Here is a 23393-nt window from a genome sequence, read left to right as displayed (position 1 = left end):
GAAGTGGTGCGGGACGATCGGGATGCTGGCGATGGTAATCAAGCTTGAGAGCTTGGTCCAAGACATCCCTCGACCGTACCCACGACTGTTCCTCAGGTCCGTAGCCCTCCCAGTCTACCGGGTACTGCAACTCGCCACCCCGACGTCTGGAGTCTAACAAGGCCCGGACAGTATATGCGGGCTGACCCCCGACATCGAGTGGTGGAGGGGGTGTCTGGGATGCAGTGGGCGGGAACATGGGGCTGTAAAATACGGGCTTAAGAAGGGAAACATGAAACACAGGACAGATTTTGTAGCGGGGTGGCAAAAGTAATTTGTATGTGACAGGATTAATTCTTTGGACAATCTTAAAAGGGCCGACGTACTTAGGGCTCAGCTTCTTGGACGGGAGATGAAGACGGATGTCTCGGGTCGACAACCACACTCGCTGGCCCGGATGGAATAGAGGAGTGGGTCGGCGTCGGCGGTCAGCCTTGGATTTCTGGGTCTGAGTGGTGCGTCGCAGACGGTCATGGGTGGCTCTCCAGACCTGGGTGCACCCCTTGGCCCAGGCATCCACCGCCGGAACATCACTGGGATGAGCCTCCCAAGGAAAAAGGGGTGGCTGATAACCCAGGACGCATTGGAATGGGGTGAGGCGGGTGGAAGAGCTGACCAGGCTATTTTGGGCATATTCGGCCCAAGGAAGGTAGGTGTGCCAGTTACCCTGGTTCTGGGCACAGTAGGCTCTTAGGTATTTACCTATTTCCTGGTTGAGGCGCTCAGTCTGACCATTGGTTTGGGGGTGGTATCCCGAGGAGAAGTTGAGCTGGATGCTCAGTCTGTCGCTGAAGGCTCACCAGAATCGAGACGTGAATTGTGTCCCTCTATCGGACGTAATCTCCTCGGGGATGCCAAAGTTCCAGAAGACATGGTTGATTACGAGGTCGGCTAGTTGGGTCGCGTTGGGTAGTCCCGGTAGGGGAATCAAGCGGCACATCTTAGAGAACCTGTCTATCACCACCAGGATCTCCGTCTGACCGTCGGAAGGAGGCAAGTCGGTGATGAAGTCCATGGCGATGTGGGACCATGGCCGATCAGGTATGGGCAACGGTTGGAGGAGACCAGCGGGGAGGTGACGGGGAGTTTTGGACTGGGCACAGTCTGGACAGGAAAGGACATAGTCGTGGACGTCATCCTTGAGTGAGGGCCACCAAAACTTCTTGGTGAGCAGTTCGGTGGAACGGGTGATACCTGGATGGCGGAACAAAGGGAAGTATGGACCCACTGCATAAGCTGAGGGCGAATGACGGTAGGTACATACATCTTGTTGGGGGGTGGAGAGGATAGTCTCGGGCTCCGAAGGGTTCGAGCCGTAGCTGAAGAGTCGAGAGAGAGCATCCGCCTTGGTGTTTTTGGAGCCTGGGCGAAAGGTTACGGAAAAGTTCAAATGAGTGAAAAACATGGCCCACCTGGCTTGTCTGGGGTTTAACCTCTTGGCCGAACGAATGTACTCCAGGTTCTTGTGGTCTGTGAAGACAACGAAAGGGAACTTAGAACCCTCCAACCAATGACGCCACTCCTCAAGGGCAAGTTTAATGGCTAGCAACTCTCTATTCCCGACATCATAGTTTTGCTCGGGGGAGGACAGTTTATGGGAGTAGAAGGCACAAGGGTACAGCTTGGCGGGGGTACCATGTGGCTGTGAGAGTACCGTTCCCACCCCCACCTCCGAGGCGTCCACCTCCACCACGAACGGGAGAGGTGGTCGGGCTGCTGGAGAACAGGGGAAGTGGTAAACGCGTCCTTAAGAGCCTGGAAGGCCTGTTGTGCAGGAGTGTTCCAAGTGAGGGACTTCGGGTTACCTCGTGTCAGAGTCGTGAGGGGTGCGGCGATTTTACCGAAGTTTCGGATGAAGCGCCGATAATAGTTGGCGAAACCCAGAAACCGTTGGCGCTCCTTCAGCGTCCTAGGTTCGGGCCAGGACAGGACTGCGGCAACCTTGTCGGTCTTCATCTTCATCGTTCCTGCAGACAAGACATAGCCCAGAAAGGAGACGGAGGAATGATGAAAGGCGCACTTCTCTGCCTTAACGAACAATTGGTGCTCCCTGAGTCTCTGTAACACCCTTGAGACGTGGTTGTGTGTTCAGAGAGTGAGGAGGAGTAAATTAAAAGATCGTCTATGTAGACGATGAGGAATTGGTCCAGCACGTCTCGGAAGATCTTGTTCATAAACGACTGAAACACTGAAGGGGAGTTAGCGAGGCCGTACGGCATCACCAAGTATTTGTAGTGCCCCCTGGTGGTGATGAACGCAGTTTTCCACTCGTCCCCCTTGCGAATGCGCACGAGGTTGTATGCGCTCCTGAGGTCAAGTTTAGTGAAAATCTTGGCCTTGCTGACTTGCTCAAGGGCCGGCTGGATGAGAGGCAAGGGGTAGGCGAACTTGACCGTTACCTTGTTCAAGGCATGGTAATCGATGCATGGACGAAGTCCGCCATCATTCTTGTCCACGAAGAAGAAGCCAGATGCGACTGGGGAGATGGATGGTCGAATTATGCCGAGACTGAGCGCCTCGTCGATGTAGTCCTCCATGGCCTTGGTTTCAGGCAGCGTTAAGGGGTATACTCTGCTCTTAGGGAGCGGGGACCCCGGGAGGAGGTCGATGGCGCAGTCCACACTACGATGTGTAGGGAGGTTAACCTGGGTCGTTTCGAATACATCAGCATAAGAAGAATACTCCGAGGGAATGGAGACCGGAGATCTCACCTCGGGGCTCTCTACGGAGGTTGAGAAGACAGGAAGGGAGATACAGTGGGACAGACAATGGTCAGTCCAACGCAACAGCTCCCCCGTACGCCAGGAGATATGGGGGTCGTGAAGCGATAACCAGGGGTGACCCAGAACTACTGGGTCCCTGGGTGACTGAACAATAAAAAATGTAATATGTTCCTTGTGGAACAAGCCTACTTGGAGGGACAATGGCATGGTTCTGAAGGAAATGAACCCCGACCCGAGGGGTGCCCCATCCAAAGAATTAACCTTGAGAGGTGGCACGACCGGACTGAGTGGGATACCAAGTCTTTGGACCAAGCCATCGTCCAAAAAATTCCCCGCTGCCCCGGAATCAACTAGGGCTGGGGTAGAAAAGGAGACATCATTAAAATTCAAAACCACAGGGAGGCAGACTTGTTTCTGGGTAATGCTCAGAATGACGGACGTTCTAACCTGGCTTCTGGAGAGAGAAGGCTGAGGACAGGCCGGGCATGAGGCAATGCGATGACCCGGTTTGCTACAGTACAGACAGAGGCTCTGTGTTAAACGTCTAGTGTGCTCTGCAGGGGTTAATGGAGCTGCATGGGTTCCGGATTAGAAGAGCTTTCAAGAGGTGGGGGGTGAGATGAGTTGACACCCACTGTACGCTCTGAGATGACCGAAGAGCTTCGATAAGCGCGATCGCAAAGGAGATTATCAACGGTAATGGAGAGTTGAATATACTCCTCCAGCGACAGTGATTCTCCTCTACAGGCGAGCTCCATCTGCAGTTGGCTACTCAAACCCAGACGGTAGACTGTTAGAAGAGCGGGGTCGCTCCACCCGCTACCCGCGGCAAGGGTGCGGAAATCAAGTGCATAATCGGCGGTAGTGCGTGACCCCTGTTTGAGAAACACGAGGCGGCTGCCCACATCTCTACCAGCTGCAGGGTGATCAAACACCACGGCAATCTGGTGACAGAATTGGTCGTAAGACGCAAGCAGTGGGCTATCGGCCGTCCATAACGCGGTGGCCCATTGCCGTGCTTTGCCAGTGAAAAGTGAGATCAAATAGTGAATTCTCTCACTGTCATAGCGTAAAAGGGGGTGATACATCATGTAAACACTGCACTGCATTAAAAACCCTTGGCAAGCATCTGAAGAGCCATCAAACCTCTCGGGGGGTTGAAAACTCACGCCGCTCGGGAACACGTTGGGAGCATCAACGGGTTCAGGGACAGACACAGGTGGTTAAACTGATCAGAAAGCGCACGTACCGTCTGTAGTATCTCCTGTATCTGCTGCCCCTGGGTTGTGAGCACTTGGTCATGTCTCCCAACCGTAGATCCTTGGGCAGAAATCGCCGCACAAATCCGTTCTAGTGAGCCGTGGAGGTTTTCCACCGAATCCATTGTGACTAATTATTGTGTGGTTGGTTATTATGTAACACGCACAAGAAGAGATAGTTACAATGTCGGGTAAACCTGCTTTATGGCAGAATGGCAAAAGTACAAAGGGGCAAATCCAGAGAAGCATAGTCAAGGGGAGCGTAAGGTCGAAGCCGGGAGATCAGAATATAACAAACAAACAAACAAACAAACACTGGAGTAGAAGAAACGGGGGAAAGCTAGCGAAACACTAGAGCTGGCAAAGCGAAGGGGTAAACTAAACAATAACCAACAACTGTGTGGAGAAAGGGCAGGGTATAAATAGAGGAATATAACAGTGCAGGTGAAACTAATATTCAGGTTATTGGGAGCGAGTGTGAGAGCTAGAGGGGGCAGGGTGAACTTGGGGATTAGCATTTGTTACACCCACCTCTGAAATCCCAATTTAACCCCTGGCTACAACAGCTGTGTTTTTTATTAACTTTCACTGAAATCGTGACTTAAATGGCTGATAATGACTTTATAAACACTTATTTTTCTCTCTGTTACTCAGACACTACTATTTATGATATCGAAATTCTTTTACTCTAACACATCTTATTTCAGACTAACCTACATATATACACTTATTCCAACACATATAGCTTGTACGGCAGCTCACCTGATGGAGTGTTGGATCAAGTCCAGCCATGAACTCAAGCTGCCACGTGACATAACAGAGTCATAGAAGTGGCACAAAATGAGGTGGTTCTTCAGAAAGTGTGCTTTTTCATTTCGCTTCTGCATTTTAAAACACTATTGGTTAGGTTTAGGCAATGGGGCGGTAAGGATGTTTTTTTTTTATGTTTATGTCTCATATTTTAAAACACTAATGGTTAGATTTAGGCATTGCTAAGTTAAGAATGTCTTTTTTAACTTCTCATATACAGTATATTTTAAAACACTAATGGTTAGATTTAGGCATTGCTAAGTTAAGAATGTCTTTTTTAACTTCTCATATACAGTATATTTTAAAACACTAATGGTTAGATTTAGGCATTCCTAAGATAAAATATCTTTTTTAACTTCTCATATACAGTATATTTTAAAACACTAATGGTTAGATTTATGCATTGAATTGGTAAGGATGTCCTTTAAAAATTTCTCATTTATATTTAAAAAAACCTATTGGCTAGGTTCAGGCAAAAGTTTTAGGTTAGGGAGGTATCATTTAAATTTTTTAAATCTAAAATTCACCTTAAAATCATGTCTGAATATAAAAATATCTTTGCTATAGCTTTCAATTCTGATCCATGCTCACATGGAATTAGAATATGGAATGCTAATAGTGCCGATGGCTTCCCCTAAATTTTTACAAGAAATATGGCAATGATGAGTTAATATACAGTAGACAGTATGTAAAAATAATCTATACAAATTACATATTTCTTTTTGTACATTTCAATAGTTTAGCGAATAAAATTGCAAAACATCACTCACTGCGCTGTTCATTTAAAAGAGTGCAATCGTAGAGGTCTGCACGGGCCTTAAAATTAAACCCGAATCTGACCCGTACCCGAAACCTTTTGGCCCGACCGTAACCATCCCGAATGATATGCCAGATTTTAAGCCTGAATCTGACCCAAACCCGAAATCTCTTACTATCTAATTTCTTCTCCCAGCAAGTACTGTTGCAACAGGCAGTATTTTATGTAAGCATATAGGCAACATTCGTAACAGTACTGAAACAGTAAACATACACAGTTTTAACAAGGCACAGCAGCCGCTTAGTACATTAGAGCAGAAGGGGAAAAAAGCATTGCCTTATTGTTTATGCGCTGAAACTTCACCTGGTGCAGAACAATTTGGAATAAAATGTAACAATGCAACAGTCCCCTCTATGCAGCCTGAACTTGTTCAGATTGTTGAATCTTTGTGACAGTTGTGCTGCAAATAATCTAGGCACAACGCAAAGAATAAATCAGAGCACAGGTGTCTCAACATGCATTTTGAAAATGTTAAGTTCTTTTTAACTTGACATGGTGCTTAAATTGTTCCGGTCCTACATGAAGTCCTACTTGAAAAATTGACCCGAACCCGGCCCGAAACCCGTCGGGTTCTCGAGTCCCATCGAGCACGGGTCGGGTTGCAGACCTCTATGCAATCTGCTTTTTTCTACATAAATATGTCACAAGACAATGGACACATGTCCCATAAAGCCTAAAATAAGTCCCATAAAGAAGCCTATGTCATATAGGCTACCAGCTCCATTCGAGTCAGTGGCGCAAAAGATCAATGTTCATAGGTTAAGAGGCTCTAAACACATCATTTTGTGTCCCGCCCAAATGCTGTGCTTCTCTGGAAGTCTATGGGAGCTTCCTTAGCTCTAAAATTAGATCTGTGTAGATCAGCATCTGATTGCCTTTTGGAAATTAGGCTTTCAATAAATACATTTTTGTCCCACCTAGAAGCCCGGCTTCTCTTTAAAGCTCTATAATATGCAGGACTTCGCAACAAAGAGCAAAATAAAAAAAATAAAACATAAATATATATATATATATATATATATATATATATATATTTGTTTTACATTGATGGACAACATATGAAATGTAAACACCCCACTGTCTAGTGCACACTGTTTGGAGGCTCAGAAATACTCACTGAAGGCAGCAACGTTGCAGATACCAAAAATCATAGTCTCTGTCCCCCACTTTTGAAAAGCACCAGCAACCACTGATGCTAACCTTTTTAAGTTAAGGTAACAGGACAGTTCTCAGAGGTGTCCCAGTGCTGCTCACCATTATTTAAGACATACTGTCCTTTATGCTCAAAAAACTGCTACATGTTGGTAAGGCAGTGATTGATACTGTTGACTGTAGGGTTGTCCAGCTCTATTGCCCAGAGCTTGTTCCTCTCACCTTGTACCAACTTATTCAGGCAAGATTGTGTAACAGCATTTAATCAAAATAAAAAGGCACATTTTGAAGCTGGGGCAAACCTTATCAGTTTCAATCAATGGACAAATGTGTTTTTATTAAAGGTTACATGATAGCCCACAGGAAATATTTTACTTTGTCAGACCCTGTCAGAACCTTTGCTGTTGGAATTCCAAAGTGTAAGCTTGTGATTGAATTGGCAGCTATATTTGAAGCCGTTTGCTTAAGGCAGGACATGCGGCCGGAAATTGGAGGTGGTTATTTCCAAATGCACATGCTCTGGACAACTCTCCTCTTGCTGAAAGTAATGGAGTCAAATGCTGACACGCACAAAGTGTCACACTGTAATTGAATAGAGAATTATAGAGATATAAAGAAAGACAGCAAGAGGCAGTGAAGCTGGAGAAAAGGTCACAAATTGTCTGACAGTAGAGAGTATTATGCACAGGGGTTTTATAATCAATGCCATTTATAAATCCAAAGATGGATTTGGTCAAATCTTAAAGTTTTGAATCTGAATAATTACTTTCTATCTGACTTGTTAGGTCACCAGACCTGTAAAGCACTGGCATTGCTGTTTTTTTCTCTTCTGTTTGCATTTGTATGTTGTGTTAATGTGTTTTTATTGTACAGTGTCCGGTCCACTTTTTTGTTTTTTAAGGCAAATTACATTATTGGCATAACAATATCAACAAGTTGAATTTCAGCATTTCTTAGTATTTGGGATTCTGTATGATCCATGTTATCCAACATGATTTGAGAAAATTACAAAAGAGGGCCTTAAAAGAATAGTTAACCTAAAAATGACAATTTTCTCATTATTTACTTATACTCATACCATCACAGACGTGTATGGCTTTCTTTTTTTTTCTTTCTTCAACAGAAAACAAATACTTTAGAAGAATACCTCAGCTCTGTAGGTCCATTCAAAGTGAATGGTGGCCAGAACTTTGAAGGTCTTATAAGCACATAAAGGCTAATAAAGTAATCCATAATGTAATCCATTCAACTTCAGTAGTTAAACCCTTGTCTTCAGAAGTGATTTGATAGGTGTATGTGAGAAACAATATTTATAAATTTTTTAATAAAAATCTCCACTTTCACCTTCTTTTGTTTTTTTGACGATTCACATTTGTCGTGGTCTGTGCTGGTCAGAAGTGGAGATTTATAGTAAAAAATTCTGATCTGTTTCTCACCCACACCCATCATATTGCTTCAGAAGATATGGATTTAACCACTGGAGATTACTTCAATGCTGCCTTTATGTGCTTTTTGGAGCTTCAAAATTCAGGCCACCATTCACTTGCATTGAAAGGACCTACAAAGCTGAGATGTTGTTTTAAAAATCTTAATTTGTGCTCTGCAGAAGAAAGAAAGTCATACACATCTGGGTTGGCATATCTGAGTAAATGATGAGAGAATTTTCATCTTTGGGTGAACTATTCCTTTAACTGCTTCAATGGTAGCAAGGAAATCTGACATTTTGTTTATAAAGTAGTTTACAAGTTCAATGTCACAGATGTACTTATTTGATTCTAATTATCTTTACATCACAACATTTCTTTGTTTTACTGCTTCTAAATCATAAAACTTGCTTATATCCAGGTTTAAAGGGTTTGAACCCCACTGTATGAGTTCCAATGAAAGTGTGTGTTTGTGTTGGAATCAGAGTATGTGTATATGTAAATGTAAACGTGTGTCCATGTGTCTGTGTGCATAAAAGATGTATTTTCCAGTAAACACTGCTGTGCAATTGTGGAGAGCTGCCTAGCAGCTGTCTTGACAGACATCGTCAAGTCTTTCATCCCTGTCAATATGCCTTGTATTCACCATTTACATGATTAGCTTTGGCAGCATCCCATCATACACATAAAGCGCTGACTGACTGCCTTAGACTTCACGTGGAGCTGAAAGTGTTATGTGTGTGTTACAACCACCAGGGATATTTAAAGTCTGCATTAGCTGACATGAGCTGCTCTTTAAAGCAAGGCTAATTCAAGGAAGACACAGGTATAAACATGAGAATTAAAGGGATAGTTCACATTTAAACCAGGATGACTCTCTTTCTTTGGTGGAACACAAAAGGAGATGTTGGGCAGAGTGGATGCTCTTTTTACTTTGAGGTGGATCAGTACTGCCTGTGTCTTGCATTGCTTTATCTTATTGTGCTCTTAATAGCAAAGCTTTCTTTCATAGCTTACAGTGATCGCACTCCTTTGCAAAGGCTTAAAACTGTATTGCCATTGTGCTATGGAAGGGACCATGCTTAATGGGCCAGCTCTACTTGTCAGAATTCCTATTCCACATTAGTTGTTAATGCTTGACTTCTTGGCAGAGGCTTTATTAGTTTGAATGTACTCTCTTGTCTGAGGATGCAAAAGATTATCAGTGACAGAACATTATACGATTGTCATATCACTGAGCCCTGATCTGCAAACAGGGTCTAGGTCGCTTGCATCCTCAGGGAGAACTTCTTTGCAATTGGCCCCTGATCCGACGGCAGGGTATATGGCGTGGAGACCACTGTCCTTGAGACCTTGAGTCCTCAAGGGGACAGAACTTCAGTTTATCCCATCAGCTTCTTCTTTCAGCTTGTCCTGTAGAGGCAAATTGAAAGATGAGGATTGGAGAGAATGGAGACTATTCAGTAAAAGATAGAAGCAGCCACCTTTTTAATGGCTGTGTCAGATGCCACCTCTCTCTCTCTCTCTCTCTCTCTCTCTCTCTCTCTCTCTCTGTAGTTCTGCAGCAATATGAAAGCCACATGGCGGTGTGTGTGTGTGTGTGTGTGCGCGCAAAGATTATTCTATTTGTGGGTGTCTGTATGTGTGTAAGGATTTTTATTCCCACACTCACAGATATTTCTGTTACGAATTGTGCCCTAATTTGTTTTCTGTGCTGTAATGTTCTCTTTGTCTGACTATTTTTATATCTGTTTTGGGAGCCTGAAGTCAGCTGGCCTCACTGAAAACACTTAAAAAACTAGAGAGAGTGAATTAATGCCTCTTTAATGCAGTCTCACAGGAACAGTGGTCCTTAACCCCTACATCATTTCAATTATATTGATGTTAAGACTGCATTTCAATTAAATTTGTCAAATTATAAAATTAATTGATTAAGGCACTTTAGACAAATCTAAAGAGTCTAAAATAATACTAGAAACTCTGGAAAAGTTGTGATTTCATCAATGTGTCAGGGAAAGAGTTTCAGCCTCAGGTGATTGTTAAACTTAATGTTACATGTGTTGTTTTATTTTGTATTTATTTTATATGATGGTTTCAAGTTTGGCAAATTCATAAATGAATGATGCTTTAAATGTGTGTGTATTTGTCTGAAATTGTGTGCAATTCTAAACTTGAACCAGGGCCAAACACAGAATGAGATATTACATTTCATGTAAATGTTCTTTGTGAATATATTTATTTTATTTGATCATACACAGAAAAACTTAACTTTTTTCAAATTATCATTTGAAGCCCCCAAAACTTGTGTAATTAAGTTCACTTAACTTAGAGTTCATATAGACTGAACTTAACTATTTAAGTTTATGGAACTACTGTAGATGCAAGTAGACTTAACTCAGATTTGCCATTTAAATGTTGTTATACATTTAATGGCTCAAATAAAGAAGATTATTCTGATTATAGGTCACTAATTAAATAAAATTAATTCTCCACTGAAATTCATATATACCTGTACATATATATCTGACATCACACGAAACAACTATTTGCCCATAAGTCCCCTTTGACCAAGAAAACCTAATTAAATAATTGAAGTGTAAGGGATTATGGAATAATCTTATTATTATATTATGGGAATTCAACATAGCCTCAATTTGGTTGAGAATTTTGTCTGAATTATTAACACTTAAAAAGATAAATAAGTTCAAGGAACATAGATAATTGAGTCATAAGCCATTTCCCTATCTGTCACTCACTTGACATTTTGTCAATGAAGTTACACTCGGATGAGTGCGGTGGCTTGTCTCAGGGCAAGTTCGACCTCTTGTTCAGGGCCGGTGAAGGTGATGAGCTTTCGAGGGCGGCATCGGAGAGTGGGCTCGTCCAGTCGGATGTGGAAGCCTCGGCTGGGCTGCCCCATTGGGTACGGTCAGCCAGTCTCAGGCCAAAATGATGGACATACTTTCCCGGGCGGCCACAAGTGTCGGGCTAGAGTGGAACCCTCCGCTCTCTCCTGAAACCTTGCGGCTCGATGATTGGTTCCTGGGCACACGGCGCCACTCACAGCCATGCCCCACACTAGTTCCTTTCTTCATTGAAGTGCATGAGGAGCTGACATGGTCGTTGGTGGCACCTTTTACTGCCCGGTCCTTATCTTTCAGCTCCCCCGCCCTCACTACCCTCGATGGTGGGGTGGCCAAGGGCTACTCGGCGATGCTCCCAGTGGATAAAGTGCTCATGGTGCACCCATGCCCGCAGAGCACCGCCACAATGGGCACGCATCTGCCGGCTCCTGGATGGGCCCATGGCTACATTGGCACATCAACTGCCTCGCATTGTTGGCAATACTGCTCACCCTGCGGAGGTTCCGGCCCTTGATCCAGGGCAAGCATGTGTTGGCTCGGACAAACAACATGACGACGGTGGCATACAGCAACCTTCAAGGTAGTTTACGCTCCCATCGTATGTCACATCTCGCCCACCGTCTCCTCCTCTGGAGTCAGCAGCACCTCAAGTCGCTGCGAGCCACTCACATCCTGGGCGACATCAAAACTACAGCGGACACGCTCTCACGACAGGTTACCCACAAGGGAGAGTGGAGATTCTACCCTCAGGTGGTCTAGCTGATTTGGAGTCGATTCGGGCAGGCACAGGTAGACCTGTTCGCCTCGCCAGAATCCTCCCACTGTCCGCTTTGGTATGCCCTGACCGAGTCACCCCTCAGTATAGACACGCTGACACACAGCTGGCCCCCTGGACTGCGCAAATATGCTTTCCCCCAGTGAGCCTACTTGCACAGACCCTGTGCAAGGTCAGGGAGTACGAGGAGCAGGTCATCCTTGTAGCACCCTAATGGCCCACCCAGACTTGGTTCTCGGATCTCACGCTCCTCGTGTTAGCCCCCCCTGGCAAATTCCCCTGAAGCACCTCTCTAACAGAGATTTGCAGAGACGGGCTGGGCTACACCCAACACATTTGCGAGGTTCTACAATCACTGGGTTGAGCCGGTTTCATCCCACGTCTTAGCAGGAATGAACAGGTAAGTCTGTGACAGTTGGCCGGGTGTATCGCTTGCACATAGCACCTTTCACCTCCACTGAGCTGAAGACGTGCACTGTTGAATCCCAGTAGTGTTCACAAGATGTGTTCCCTGGAGGACTTCCTCCTAACCCTGTGGCAGACGAGTTTGAGGAGAAACTCGCTGTTGGCTCAGTACATGTGTTAACTAAGCCCTGTGCTGGGGAAAGTGCTCCGCATGTACTGGTTCTCCATAGGTAACCCCATGCAACGTATATCTTCCGCTAAATTTTTTCCCTGTTGGTAAACTGCGTTTTCCTTGGGCAGAGGCCCCTTTGCCCTAGTCACCATGTTTGTAGAAACTCCTCCCCCAATGGGTATTACCTACCATGGGACTTCTCCACATGACATACTTCCGACTAGAAAGAGTCGGCAAGACCATGTGACGTATTTCCACTCGAGACCCCCCCCCCCCCCTCTTGGGATGGTGTGGTCTCCGTGGTGTCTACCCCTTGGGAGTGACACTCCCCCAACGTGGACACTGGTGGTCCCAGTCGGTTGACAAAATTTCACTCTTTTTGGGGAGAAAAATAAAAAAGAGGGAAAAGGCATGACTGGGCTAGCCTGCCCCTATTCTTTTTTTGGACAGTCGACTTGTCCCCAAGGGCCGTTCAACGCTCATTACAGCGTTGGGGAAGGTTACGTGTTGGCATGGTGCACTTGCTACGAGGCACACACTAGCCTGCCCGTCTCGCACCGCCAGTTCACATAACACAGTTCAGCTAGTTGTGGCAGTTTTGTAGGGGATCCCCAGTGTCACTTCATCAACACAATATTGAGTGAGTGAAATATAGGGAATGTCCTGGTTACTTCCATAACCTCCATTCCCTGATAAAGGGAAAGAGGCGTTGTGTCCCTTCTGCCACAATGCTGGACTACCCGCTGAAATGACCGGGACCTTCTCTCTCGGCTCCTCAGCACAAAACCTGAATGAGCGGTTCGCATGCCAGCTCCTTTTATACCCGTATGTTCGGGGGAGTGGCTTGCAAATATCACTCGCCAATTCCCGTTGGCCTTTTATCAAAGATCAGTGGTGTCTAGGGCTCCCAAGTGTGACCCCTAGTGTCACTTCATGGACACAACGTCTTGTTCCCCCATCAAGGAACGGAGGTTACGGAAGTAACCAGGACGTTTTCCTGTAATGATTACAGTTCATAATGTAGTGCCTTAGCATACAGGGAGTGAAGTTTATCTAATAGTGATGACATTACCACATTGTCTCGTCTGAAGCAGTTGAATCTTAATTGTGCACATTTCATCTGTCCTCATGCTTTCTCTTTTGTCTGTGTGCAGAGACAAGTTTCTTGTTGGGGAATGCACAGATCGTGGAGTGGCCTATAGTTTACAGTAATGACGGATTCTGCAAGCTCTCTGGATACCACAGGGCAGAGGTCATGCAGAAGAGCAGCACCTGCAGGTAACAGCTTCTCCCATCTGTCTGTTTTTAACCTGCCCTTAATCTGTAATCAAATACAGACTTCATTACATGTGAAGTAACGTGATCCCAATACACATTTGAGGCTTTTCAAGATGTGCAAGATGCAAAAATGCATTAGTTCTAATTATAAATAAATTGTGTACTAATTGTGTTTTAATATTATTTTGAAAGCAAAAAATGCCCCATCAATCTTTTCCGAAGGCCCTGTTAAATTGGCCCAGCACATGTGTTTTGCATGCTGATGTGCTGGTGCCCCTTAACTAGATTAACCAACGAGACATCAACCAGTTTAATAGGAAATTCATGCTGGTATAAACTGATCTTTTAAGCGAATGGAAATATACTCTGATCGCTGCACCTATCAAACTGGTGCAGTGCAGGGAATTTGATCACAATTATTTTAATTATTTATTTTTTCAGGTGTGTTCTGACGAGTATCCCTGACCATCTAATCCTACTAGTTTTGGTGGAGTTCTAGAGACAGATGTTTCCGCAATTAGCAATGCATCTGAAGGTAGCTTATGTCAATGCAGTTGTGTGAAAGCAGCGTAGAATCTACCTGAATTATGTATCCCTTGCTATCCATTCAGAGAGCGAATTTCTCACTCTCCCCTCTCCCCAGAGCCATCACTGAACACCTTGTTAGCACTAAATATGCTCAGCAAGTTGCCAATCATGGAAGCAGAAATAGAAATATCAACTACAGTGATTTTGCTCTGCCTACATACAGGGATATGTATTTGCCTACAGCCTGTGTTATGACTCCAGACTGACTCAGGATTCTGGGGGAATTTTGGATGTAGAATTGGCACAGGCTTTTGTCAGCTAAAGCAATAAGAGCTGAAGATTTGATTCCGTACACCTCTGAGCAGCTTACAAAAACCTTATGCACCACAATTACCTCTGTATGTTTGGGTTTATCGAACCTGAAGTGATAAGAAGATCCAAAACAAATAAAACTGCTAAGAGGAAACTTTCAGATTCCATGCTGTGCTGAAGGGGGTGCAACATTGCCCAGTCCTGATATTAGTAATTTCCTAAAATTCCAGAATCCACAGGTAAAGAATTTTCCTCATGTGTCCACATGAGGATGTGAAGGACAACAGATGCCAATAGAGAGTGAGCTGAGCAAGAACAAGAAAAGATAAAGACAGATAGATAGATAAAAGAAGAAAATAAAGAGAGAGGTGAGTGAGACAGTCAAAGATAGAGAATGGGAGGAAAGGGGGTGCCTGTAATTTTACCTCGTGTTCTCGCTGAACTGTTGCAAACTGTCCTCAGCCTAAAATATCCCTTCTGCGGAATGAAAAAAAAGAAGATATTTTTAGCAAAATAGCTTGCAGATCTGATTATTGTCATGGGAAATGGAGCATTTCAGATTTACCATCTTTTAAAAGAATACTTATGCTTCAATTTTAAGCAACTAAATTTGATGCAAATCTGAGAGTTTGCCACAGCATGAGGCATGAGCACAGAAACACAAGGCTTGTGTAACAGTCTGATGCACATTGCATTAGAGAAAACCTCAAAATAAGAAAATGATCCAATAAACTATATAAAGGAAGGTACTGACCTGGAAGAACTTCACTTTTCAGAAAACAACAATTGCAACAAAAATAATTTAGATGAAAAATTCATAATGATGAATAATGCATTGAATGATGAATAATTTATCAGCCAGGCCAATTAATCGGTCAATATTTTGCCATTTAGAGATTATCAGCATCAATAACCGAGCAGTCTTGGCTAATTATCAGAAGCTTTAACTCTCTTTTGTGTCAATTCCAAAACCTATAGCTTTGTCAATGTGTAGCACTTTTTCTGTTCATATAATGACAGCTATTTTTGTGCATGTCTCACTTGTGTATTATATAGTATATTGGCATTACATCAGCAACTGGACACTCTGCTTTCTAAATATTGGCATTGGCCATTAAAAAGCCCATATTTGTCAGCCTTTACAATATATTTTTGTGGTAACACTTAACAATAAGGTTCCATTTGTTAACATTAGTTAACAGGAACTAACAATGAACAATACTTACTAAGCATTTATTTACCTTAGTTAATGTTAATTTCATCATCTACTAATACATTTTTTAAATCAAAAGTTGTTAACATTAGATAATGCACTATGAACTAACATGAACTAACAATGAACAATTATATTTGTATTAACTAACATAAACAAAGATTAATAAATGCTGCAAAAAATATATTGTTAATTGTTAGTTTATGATACCTAATGCATTAAATAAATTTAATGGATGGAACCTTATTGTAAATTGTTACAATGTTTGTATATTTTCTTGTATTGAAGACCATGAATATAATCACTATATCCACCAGATTGCCTTCTCCATGTAACTATTGCTTAAAATTTCCTTAAAATTTTAACACGATATCTTCTCTTCCTATTAAATAACAGTAAGTGTAGAACTTGTTGGAAGTTTGGCTCTATTTGGCTCTATTTCTACTGTTTGTCTAGCCTCCACTTTCTGCTGAAGTTAAATAGAGCATCTGCAGTAACTGACTGTCATCAGCCACTCCCCCCAGCACACACACACTATCTGAATTAATTGACAGTGAAAGACAAGCTAGAGTTTGCTGGGGTGATGTGTATGCCATACAGGTGTGCACGCTCACCTAACTCTCTTTTTTGCTCTCTTTGTTTGTCTCACTCCTTTTCCCACCTACTTCTCCCCCTCTCACAACATTTTTTTTAATTTTGTCTCTCTGTCCCCCTGGCAGTTTCATGTATGGAGAGCTGACAGACAAGAAGACAATAGACAAAGTCAGACAGACCTTTGATAACTATGAATCCAATTGCTTTGAAGTGCTGCTCTATAAGAAGAACAGTGAGTATTCACAGCAATCCAGGTTCTTTGCCGTGCCTGTTGCATCTACAGAAAGAGTGCAGGGATGCAGTTGTGCTCAACGTAAGAATCTGAAGAAAGAATAACCACTATAAAAATGCTGGTGTTTGAGAAAGTTCACTTTTCTCCATACCCAGTATAACCAGTGTGTTTTATTTAAACAATATCCCACAAGCAAGAGTGTTGTTCTGAATATCAGCATGATGATTCAGCCGCAGGTATTCAGACCAGCAGTACCATTACAAGTGTGATATTGTTTTCATGCAACTGTTCAACAAACAAGTAAATCATTCTGTATTATATAAATTACTAAAAAAATTGGCCAGTTGGTTTGTGCATCTCATTTCAACTATCAAAAATAGTTCCAACAGAAGCCAAAAGAAGAGTAATTTTGAACCAGTGATTGTTCATAAACAAATCTATGAATCGGTTAATGAAATAAAAATGAAGGATGAATCAAAATCCCCCAACACTATTTGGAAATCCACAACCAAACAAGTGTCCCAGTGCTTTTATATTAAATATCAGCACTCTTGGAATGCCACTTGCACCAAGTGAACAAGGGCAAGTGCTTCCTCTCAGCTCATGGATTTTACTCATATAGGTACTATAAAGATCAATATCCCCATGATGCCTCCATAAGATAAAGCTGTCAGGTTAAGCTCATAGTGACCCATTAGGCACACTGCTACACAGTATATTTCTTATACTGGTGAACTGTGGACTTTGGTCTCAATTATCTTCCTATTTACCTTGTCTTTCTAAATTTCTGTCTTGTCTGTCCTTCTCCTGTAATCGCTATTCTCCACCATAATCTCATCATCATTTATTCTCTTCTCTACGTTCCCCCCTTTGTTCACTTGACTTTAACCTGTCTGTCCCTTTCTCTTTCCTTCTCTATTGCCTTAATTTTCCTCCATGTCTTTTATCTCACTGCTCCTTAATTCACTTCCTTTTACGAACCACTTTTCACACTATACCTTCCTTTCAATGCCACCCTCTCTCCCCTCTCTCATTGCGTTCCTCTGGTGCTGTCAGGAACCGCTGTGTGGCTCTACATGCAAGTGGCCCCCATCAGGAATGAGAATGATAAGGTGGTCCTGTTCCTCTGCACTTTTAAGGATATCACTGTCTTCAAGCAGCCCATTGAAGATGAGACCACCAGAGGTAAGAACACTCTCATAACCTCATCTTGAGTGGATTTATTAGCTTTTGTATGGCAGAAATTGCATAAGCACACAAAAGAACATAGATATGATAGTGTATCATGGTTTGGTTTTACATGGCTGTGACATAACTAAAAACCTATTTGCATAAATATATATTTTTTTATGAATCCATTGATACACAGTATATTTCAATAGGAAACACGTCAGTACAGGAAGAAAACTGCAAAACATCTAGTGATTTTGAGGGATCTTTAAATGAAAAAGCTGCACCGATCAATAATAAGATTTTATTAGATCTTGCAAATATAGTGCACAGTTGTTCTCTTTGAATCTCTTTTAAATCCTCCCTTCGTAATTATCAATTGGTTTTTTTTCTACACAAAATGAAAAGACCATTACAAAGTCAATTGGCTGCTTTTTAACTTAGCATGTTTGTGTGAGCTCAGGATGTGTGAGCACAAGAGCACAAGGCAATATAATGAGACCGACAAGCTGTCACTTCATATTCTAAAGTGCTGTATATGTACTGTACTGAAGTGAGCTGTGGAGCATTCCGTGTATATCTGTGAATTTATGATTGATGGGTATTGTCATTTAATCTCTCTCAACTTTTTTTTAACTGGTGGAGATTTTTTTTGTTGGCTTGTGCCACTGCTAAACTGAAGAACTTGTCCTTTGCTATTGATCCTGGCCAAACCAACAAAAACATTTCTTAAAATATTTCCTAAGTTTAAGCCATAACCCAAAACCTAAATAAATATGGAATGAGTAACCATATTTGTTCACTAATTTTTCCTTTCTTAAAATAAAGTGTTGGATAGGTGGTTAGCTAAAATTTGATGGCTGTATTGTGTCAGTTTAAAATTATGTTTTTAGATTGTTTAGTCTCTATAGGAATAAAAAGTCAGATATTTTACATACAAATTATTATGAGTTGTCTTGTGGCAATGTTGGATCGAATTAGCTTTAATGACCAAATTAGACCAGCAACCAGCTACCATGTTGTCTGGCTTAAGATGGATTTTCCAACAGGTCTCACCCTCCAATGGACCAGTAATTTCACGGTCCGGTCATCTTGTCAGGTTTAGGTTCTTCCTGATGGTACCGTGGCAGTATCGGCCTGCCTTTTGTGTTTTGTGTTCGTGTTTTGTGGGGGGGCATGGTTCTGGTGGTGGGTTATCACTGTGCGCAATTTGCTGCCGTTTGCCCTCTGGTGATCTGGTGATGTCACGACAGCATTCCAGGTTGTGTGTGTGCCTGTGGAGGACTGTGGCATCATCGTACCTTGTCTGTTTTGTTAAAACATTTTTATGTTTTGCCCTTATGTGTTTCAGGTGTCATTGGCATGCTGAATCAGTGTGTCCATGGTAACCCTGATTGTTTCCATGGGAACGCTGATCATTACAACCTTCAGCTGTGAGCGACACCTGCCCCATGTTTGTTTCTCTTATGTAAACCCCTGCGTGTGTCATATCTGATGTTAGATCATTGTGACTGTTACTGTAGTGTTAGACACTGTCTAGGTGAAGGTATTGTCTGCTGACATTTATTAACTGTGCTCTTTGTGTAGTTGGAGCGGGCTCATGTGTTGTTTGCTGAACTGTCTCTAGAGGTGAGGTTTCCCTCTAGATCACCCTCCTCTGTGATTATTTGCCCAGTTTTCCTGTTGAGGAGGATTCCTCACTTCTGCTCGAGTGTCAGGGGAAACCGATCACCTGGGCTTGACTTTGTTTATAAAATAAATCTTTCTGTTGAATAACAAATCCAATTGAACTATTCCCGCTTTTGGGTCCTGTCTCTCTCACACTGTGACAGGTATGAGCCTGCAGTCTCATACCACCTCTGATGTCATGTCTTTCCTTCAGTGAATGATTGGGTTGCATGTTTACATGTTGTTTATAGGCTTATTTAAAACCAGAGGTGTTAAAACATTGATAATGATCCTTAATCCTCTTTAATAAATGATACCCTTATGAAAACGTCCCATGGATTTACTGTAGTAATATTTTATTAACCATGACTAGAAAACCACGACTGTAACCAAGGTTTTGATACAATTAACCATGGTTTTGCTCCATCATTACTGTAGTATTCATATTGTAACTTGGTTTTAGTAATAGTAGCCATGTAATAATATCTATGGTTAATTGTAGTTTAATATGTTGCTTATACTTACTAATTTTTAAAAGGTAAACAAAGAGGCCTAATAATTTTCTGCTTAAGCATATAAATATATAAAAAATGTAAGTAATAATTTAATCTACTTCAATTTATCCAAAGAATTAATAAAAAAAAAATTTCTTAGAGGTATTGGTATTAAAAGTACTTGGTATTGGATCGAAAAGAAAATAAGTGGTATCGCCCATCCCTAGTTAAGAGTTAATCCTTTGGCAATGATGTGCTTGTGCAGAAAATATGAACTGCTGAACACCACCATAGAACCACAAACTTAATTTGAACATCTATCAGATATTTAGATCACCTATAGTGATTATGTTGTAAATCAAGGACTATTTGCCCTTATTAAAATGTTAATCTATGCTGCTCCTGACACTTGTGATGCACAAATAAATACTGAATTAACATCACAATCAGATTATTCATTGCCTGGCACATGGCTTGAACTTGTTGTTAGGTAAATATGAGATCTGTAGTTCTAAAGGAGCATTTGTTAAATGTCACATACCAGGAGTGTCTTAAAGATTGCTTAATGAATAGCTCATGTTCATCAACGAATGAGCAAGTAATGTTGTTGTACCATGATATAGGGAACACCGGCATCAGGGGTTTTAAACATCAGCTGTATTTGCAATAAGTGACACGGTTCCCTCTATACTTTCTTAAAAAATATTCTTTAATAATTATTTGCAGCACCTTACATATGTTCAACAATGTTCTTGAGTTAGCTATATACTGTATGTTTTTTTTGTTAAAGATAAAAATGTTATTGATATACATTTTAATTAAGATCAGTGTATCAGTTCTTTAAAGCACAAAGTCCCTCCAAAATGATGATTTCTTTATAAATACCCATATATATATATACATACTAACTGGCAGCCAAAAGTTTGGTATAATGTACAGATTTCAGAAGGATATTGGCGCTTTAATTTACCAAAGCGCCATTCAACTGATCACAAAGTATAGTCAGGACATTACTGATGTAAAAAACAGCACCATCACTATTTGAAAAAAGTAATTTTTTATCAAATCTAGACAGGCCCCATTTCCAGCAGCCATCACTCCAACACCTTGTCCTCAAGTAATTATGCTAAATCATGGGTACTTGGCGATGCCCGCAAAACGCTGGCACCCTGCGGAACTGTCCGAGACTCCCATCCAGGGCCTGTAGGTTTACGTCGTCACTGGTGTAGGGCTCACATTTTAGGAGCGGGTTTGGTTATTTGCAATAATGAATAATTATCATAGATAATCATTAATTATTAAAATCAATAGAACATTGATTTGAATCAATGTTAGCTTTTTTAATCCTTTAAATCAACAATCATCAAATTTAACAGAATATGAATTATTATCAAAGATAATAATTAATTATTAAAATTAATAGAATATTAACTAGGATTAATGTAGAAGGGGCACCACCCTGGAATCAGGGACTAATAACCAGACCGTATAACAATCTCAATGTTAGATTGTTCTCTTAGGAAAATTGATGTCCGTAGATCATCAAGATTAAAAAGGGAACAACGAAGGGGTGACTTTGAGCACTGACATCCCCTGCCAGCCTTTGACATATGTGTATGCAAAATAAACCAAAATACTTCTCTTTTAATTATAGCAAAGTTTATTGAAAATATAATATCAATTAATAATCAATACAATGCAGTCAATAAACTTCCATCATTCAACGACAAACTAAACAGTGAGATGATTAGATATAGTAACCAAAATAAGCCTACAACATATGAGAGGACGGTATGTGTGTGTGAGAGGAGTGACGCGCACAAAATGGCGGACGTGACTCTCATGGAGTGTACGTCACGCGAGATTTCCGGCCAGAGAGTATGGCCGCGAATGTGGGCGGAGTGAAGCCGGTTAATGGCGTCTGCCCGTGTGCAGCGTGTCTTTCGCTTGTACGTCGTGTGTGTGTGTGTGTGTGTGTGTGTGTGTGTGTGGTTAGTACGCCACAGAGAGAGAGAGAAAGTGGCGGCGCCGAAGCCGGTTTCGCGATCGTGGGAGAGAAGGCAACTGTTATGGATAAACAGTTTGCCGGTCTCATCCGCGATGGTGTAAAAACACAACAGTCCAACACAGAAAACTATCTTTTGTGATAACAGTTTGTTACATCAATAGCTTGACTATTATTAGCAACAAATGAGCGGACTCCACGGTCCGTAAACTGTACAAACAATAAACTTGATCCACAAGAATAACACACCTAAATATCCTATCTCTGCCCAGACGTTAACCTCTTACTTGAATCACTTGAGGGCGCATGTAGAACGTGTGTTCATCCGTCGTTCGACTCCTTGTTCCTTGAAGCTTGAGTACTGACGGGAGACCGTTATCTCGCTCTGTCGGTGGGCGGCTGCTGATTCTCGACGGCTGGCTGAGAAATCAGCGACATTAACTTGACTGAAGAGGAAAGGGGATCCTTCTTTCTTCACTTCTGCAGGCAAACGGATGAAGGTGCGGATTGCTCTGCGGTTTTCTTCAGATCCGTTAAAGTGTTCGGTGGAACACAATGTAATCTCAACTCGTCCAGCGAGATGGAGATTGTATTGCCGCAGTTTCAAGTTGCACGTTACTTCCTTTTGCAACGAGGCAACACCTGGCAGTGAGGACTGCGTCTGTGCACGGCGGGCGAAGTCACTGGAAGCGAGGTACAGAACGACTTTCGTGGTATTTCTATTCCTGTTGACATCATAGTTGAGGTGCGTTCTTTTGAGTGCCTTATCCAATAGGAGTTGAGAGTTCGATCCTTTGGAAATTCACAGAGTTGTAAAGTGAGCAAGGCTTCTTGGGAGCTGTAGTCTGTTTTGTACTCCCTTTGTTTGATTTTGGCGCGGTTTTTATCAGTAAGATATATGACTTTGTTTTTGTGGGCCTCAGTCAGGCTTTACGACTGTGTTAGGCCTGCCTTTGTCTTGTATCTGAATACATGAGGCCCTACACTGGCAACTAAGGCTTACAGTGGCACTGGACAGGCCACCTCCGGCCTTACACTCCATGGCTCTCTTGCAGGTGCACAAAGCCAAGGCTCCACGAAGGTCACTCTCGTGCAGGTGATGTCCACCTTGGCGGTCCAGGAGTGCCACCTAGGGCTCAACTTGGTCGAGATGAGGGAGGCTGACCAGGTATGATTCCTTGATGCCCACATCTCCCAGGTTTTCTATTCGGTGACACTGTCAAGGACTTTGCCCAGCAGTTCTCAGTGGTTAAGAAGCAGACAGAGGCTATTCAGCATATCCTGCCCTGGTGCGGGTCAAGTTACTGCACTCCGTCTGCTCGTCGCCAGGGGCATCCCCCTGTGGCAACAACACCAGCTCCATCACAGCCCAGGCCAGTGGTCCGGTCCTGGCGTGGAGACACTCGCAGGAAGCAGACACCCCCATCTCACAGCCCACCTCCAAGAACCCCAGGAAGGC

The 23393-nt window shown here is 42.5% G+C and overlaps 1 protein-coding gene across 2 annotated transcripts in view; it reads left to right on the top strand.

The window, feature by feature from the left end:
- The window catches only part of LOC127624452 (potassium voltage-gated channel subfamily H member 5-like), a 153916-nt gene that overhangs the window by 10492 nt on the left and 120031 nt on the right, over nt 1–23393 (top strand). For both annotated transcript variants that reach the window (XM_052099280.1, XM_052099279.1), the window contains exons 2-4: nt 13595–13718; nt 16491–16597; nt 17654–17782. In XM_052099280.1, the coding sequence (XP_051955240.1) occupies nt 13595–13718; nt 16491–16597; nt 17654–17782 (360 nt within the window). The remainder of the gene's footprint in view (nt 1–13594; nt 13719–16490; nt 16598–17653; nt 17783–23393) is intronic.

The sequence above is a fragment of the Xyrauchen texanus genome, chromosome 30, assembly GCF_025860055.1.
Source record: "Xyrauchen texanus isolate HMW12.3.18 chromosome 30, RBS_HiC_50CHRs, whole genome shotgun sequence".
Classification (NCBI taxonomy): Eukaryota; Metazoa; Chordata; class Actinopteri; order Cypriniformes; family Catostomidae; genus Xyrauchen; species Xyrauchen texanus.
The sequence above is the reverse complement of the archived record's forward strand: the minus strand, read 5'-3'. Positions and strand labels throughout refer to the sequence as shown.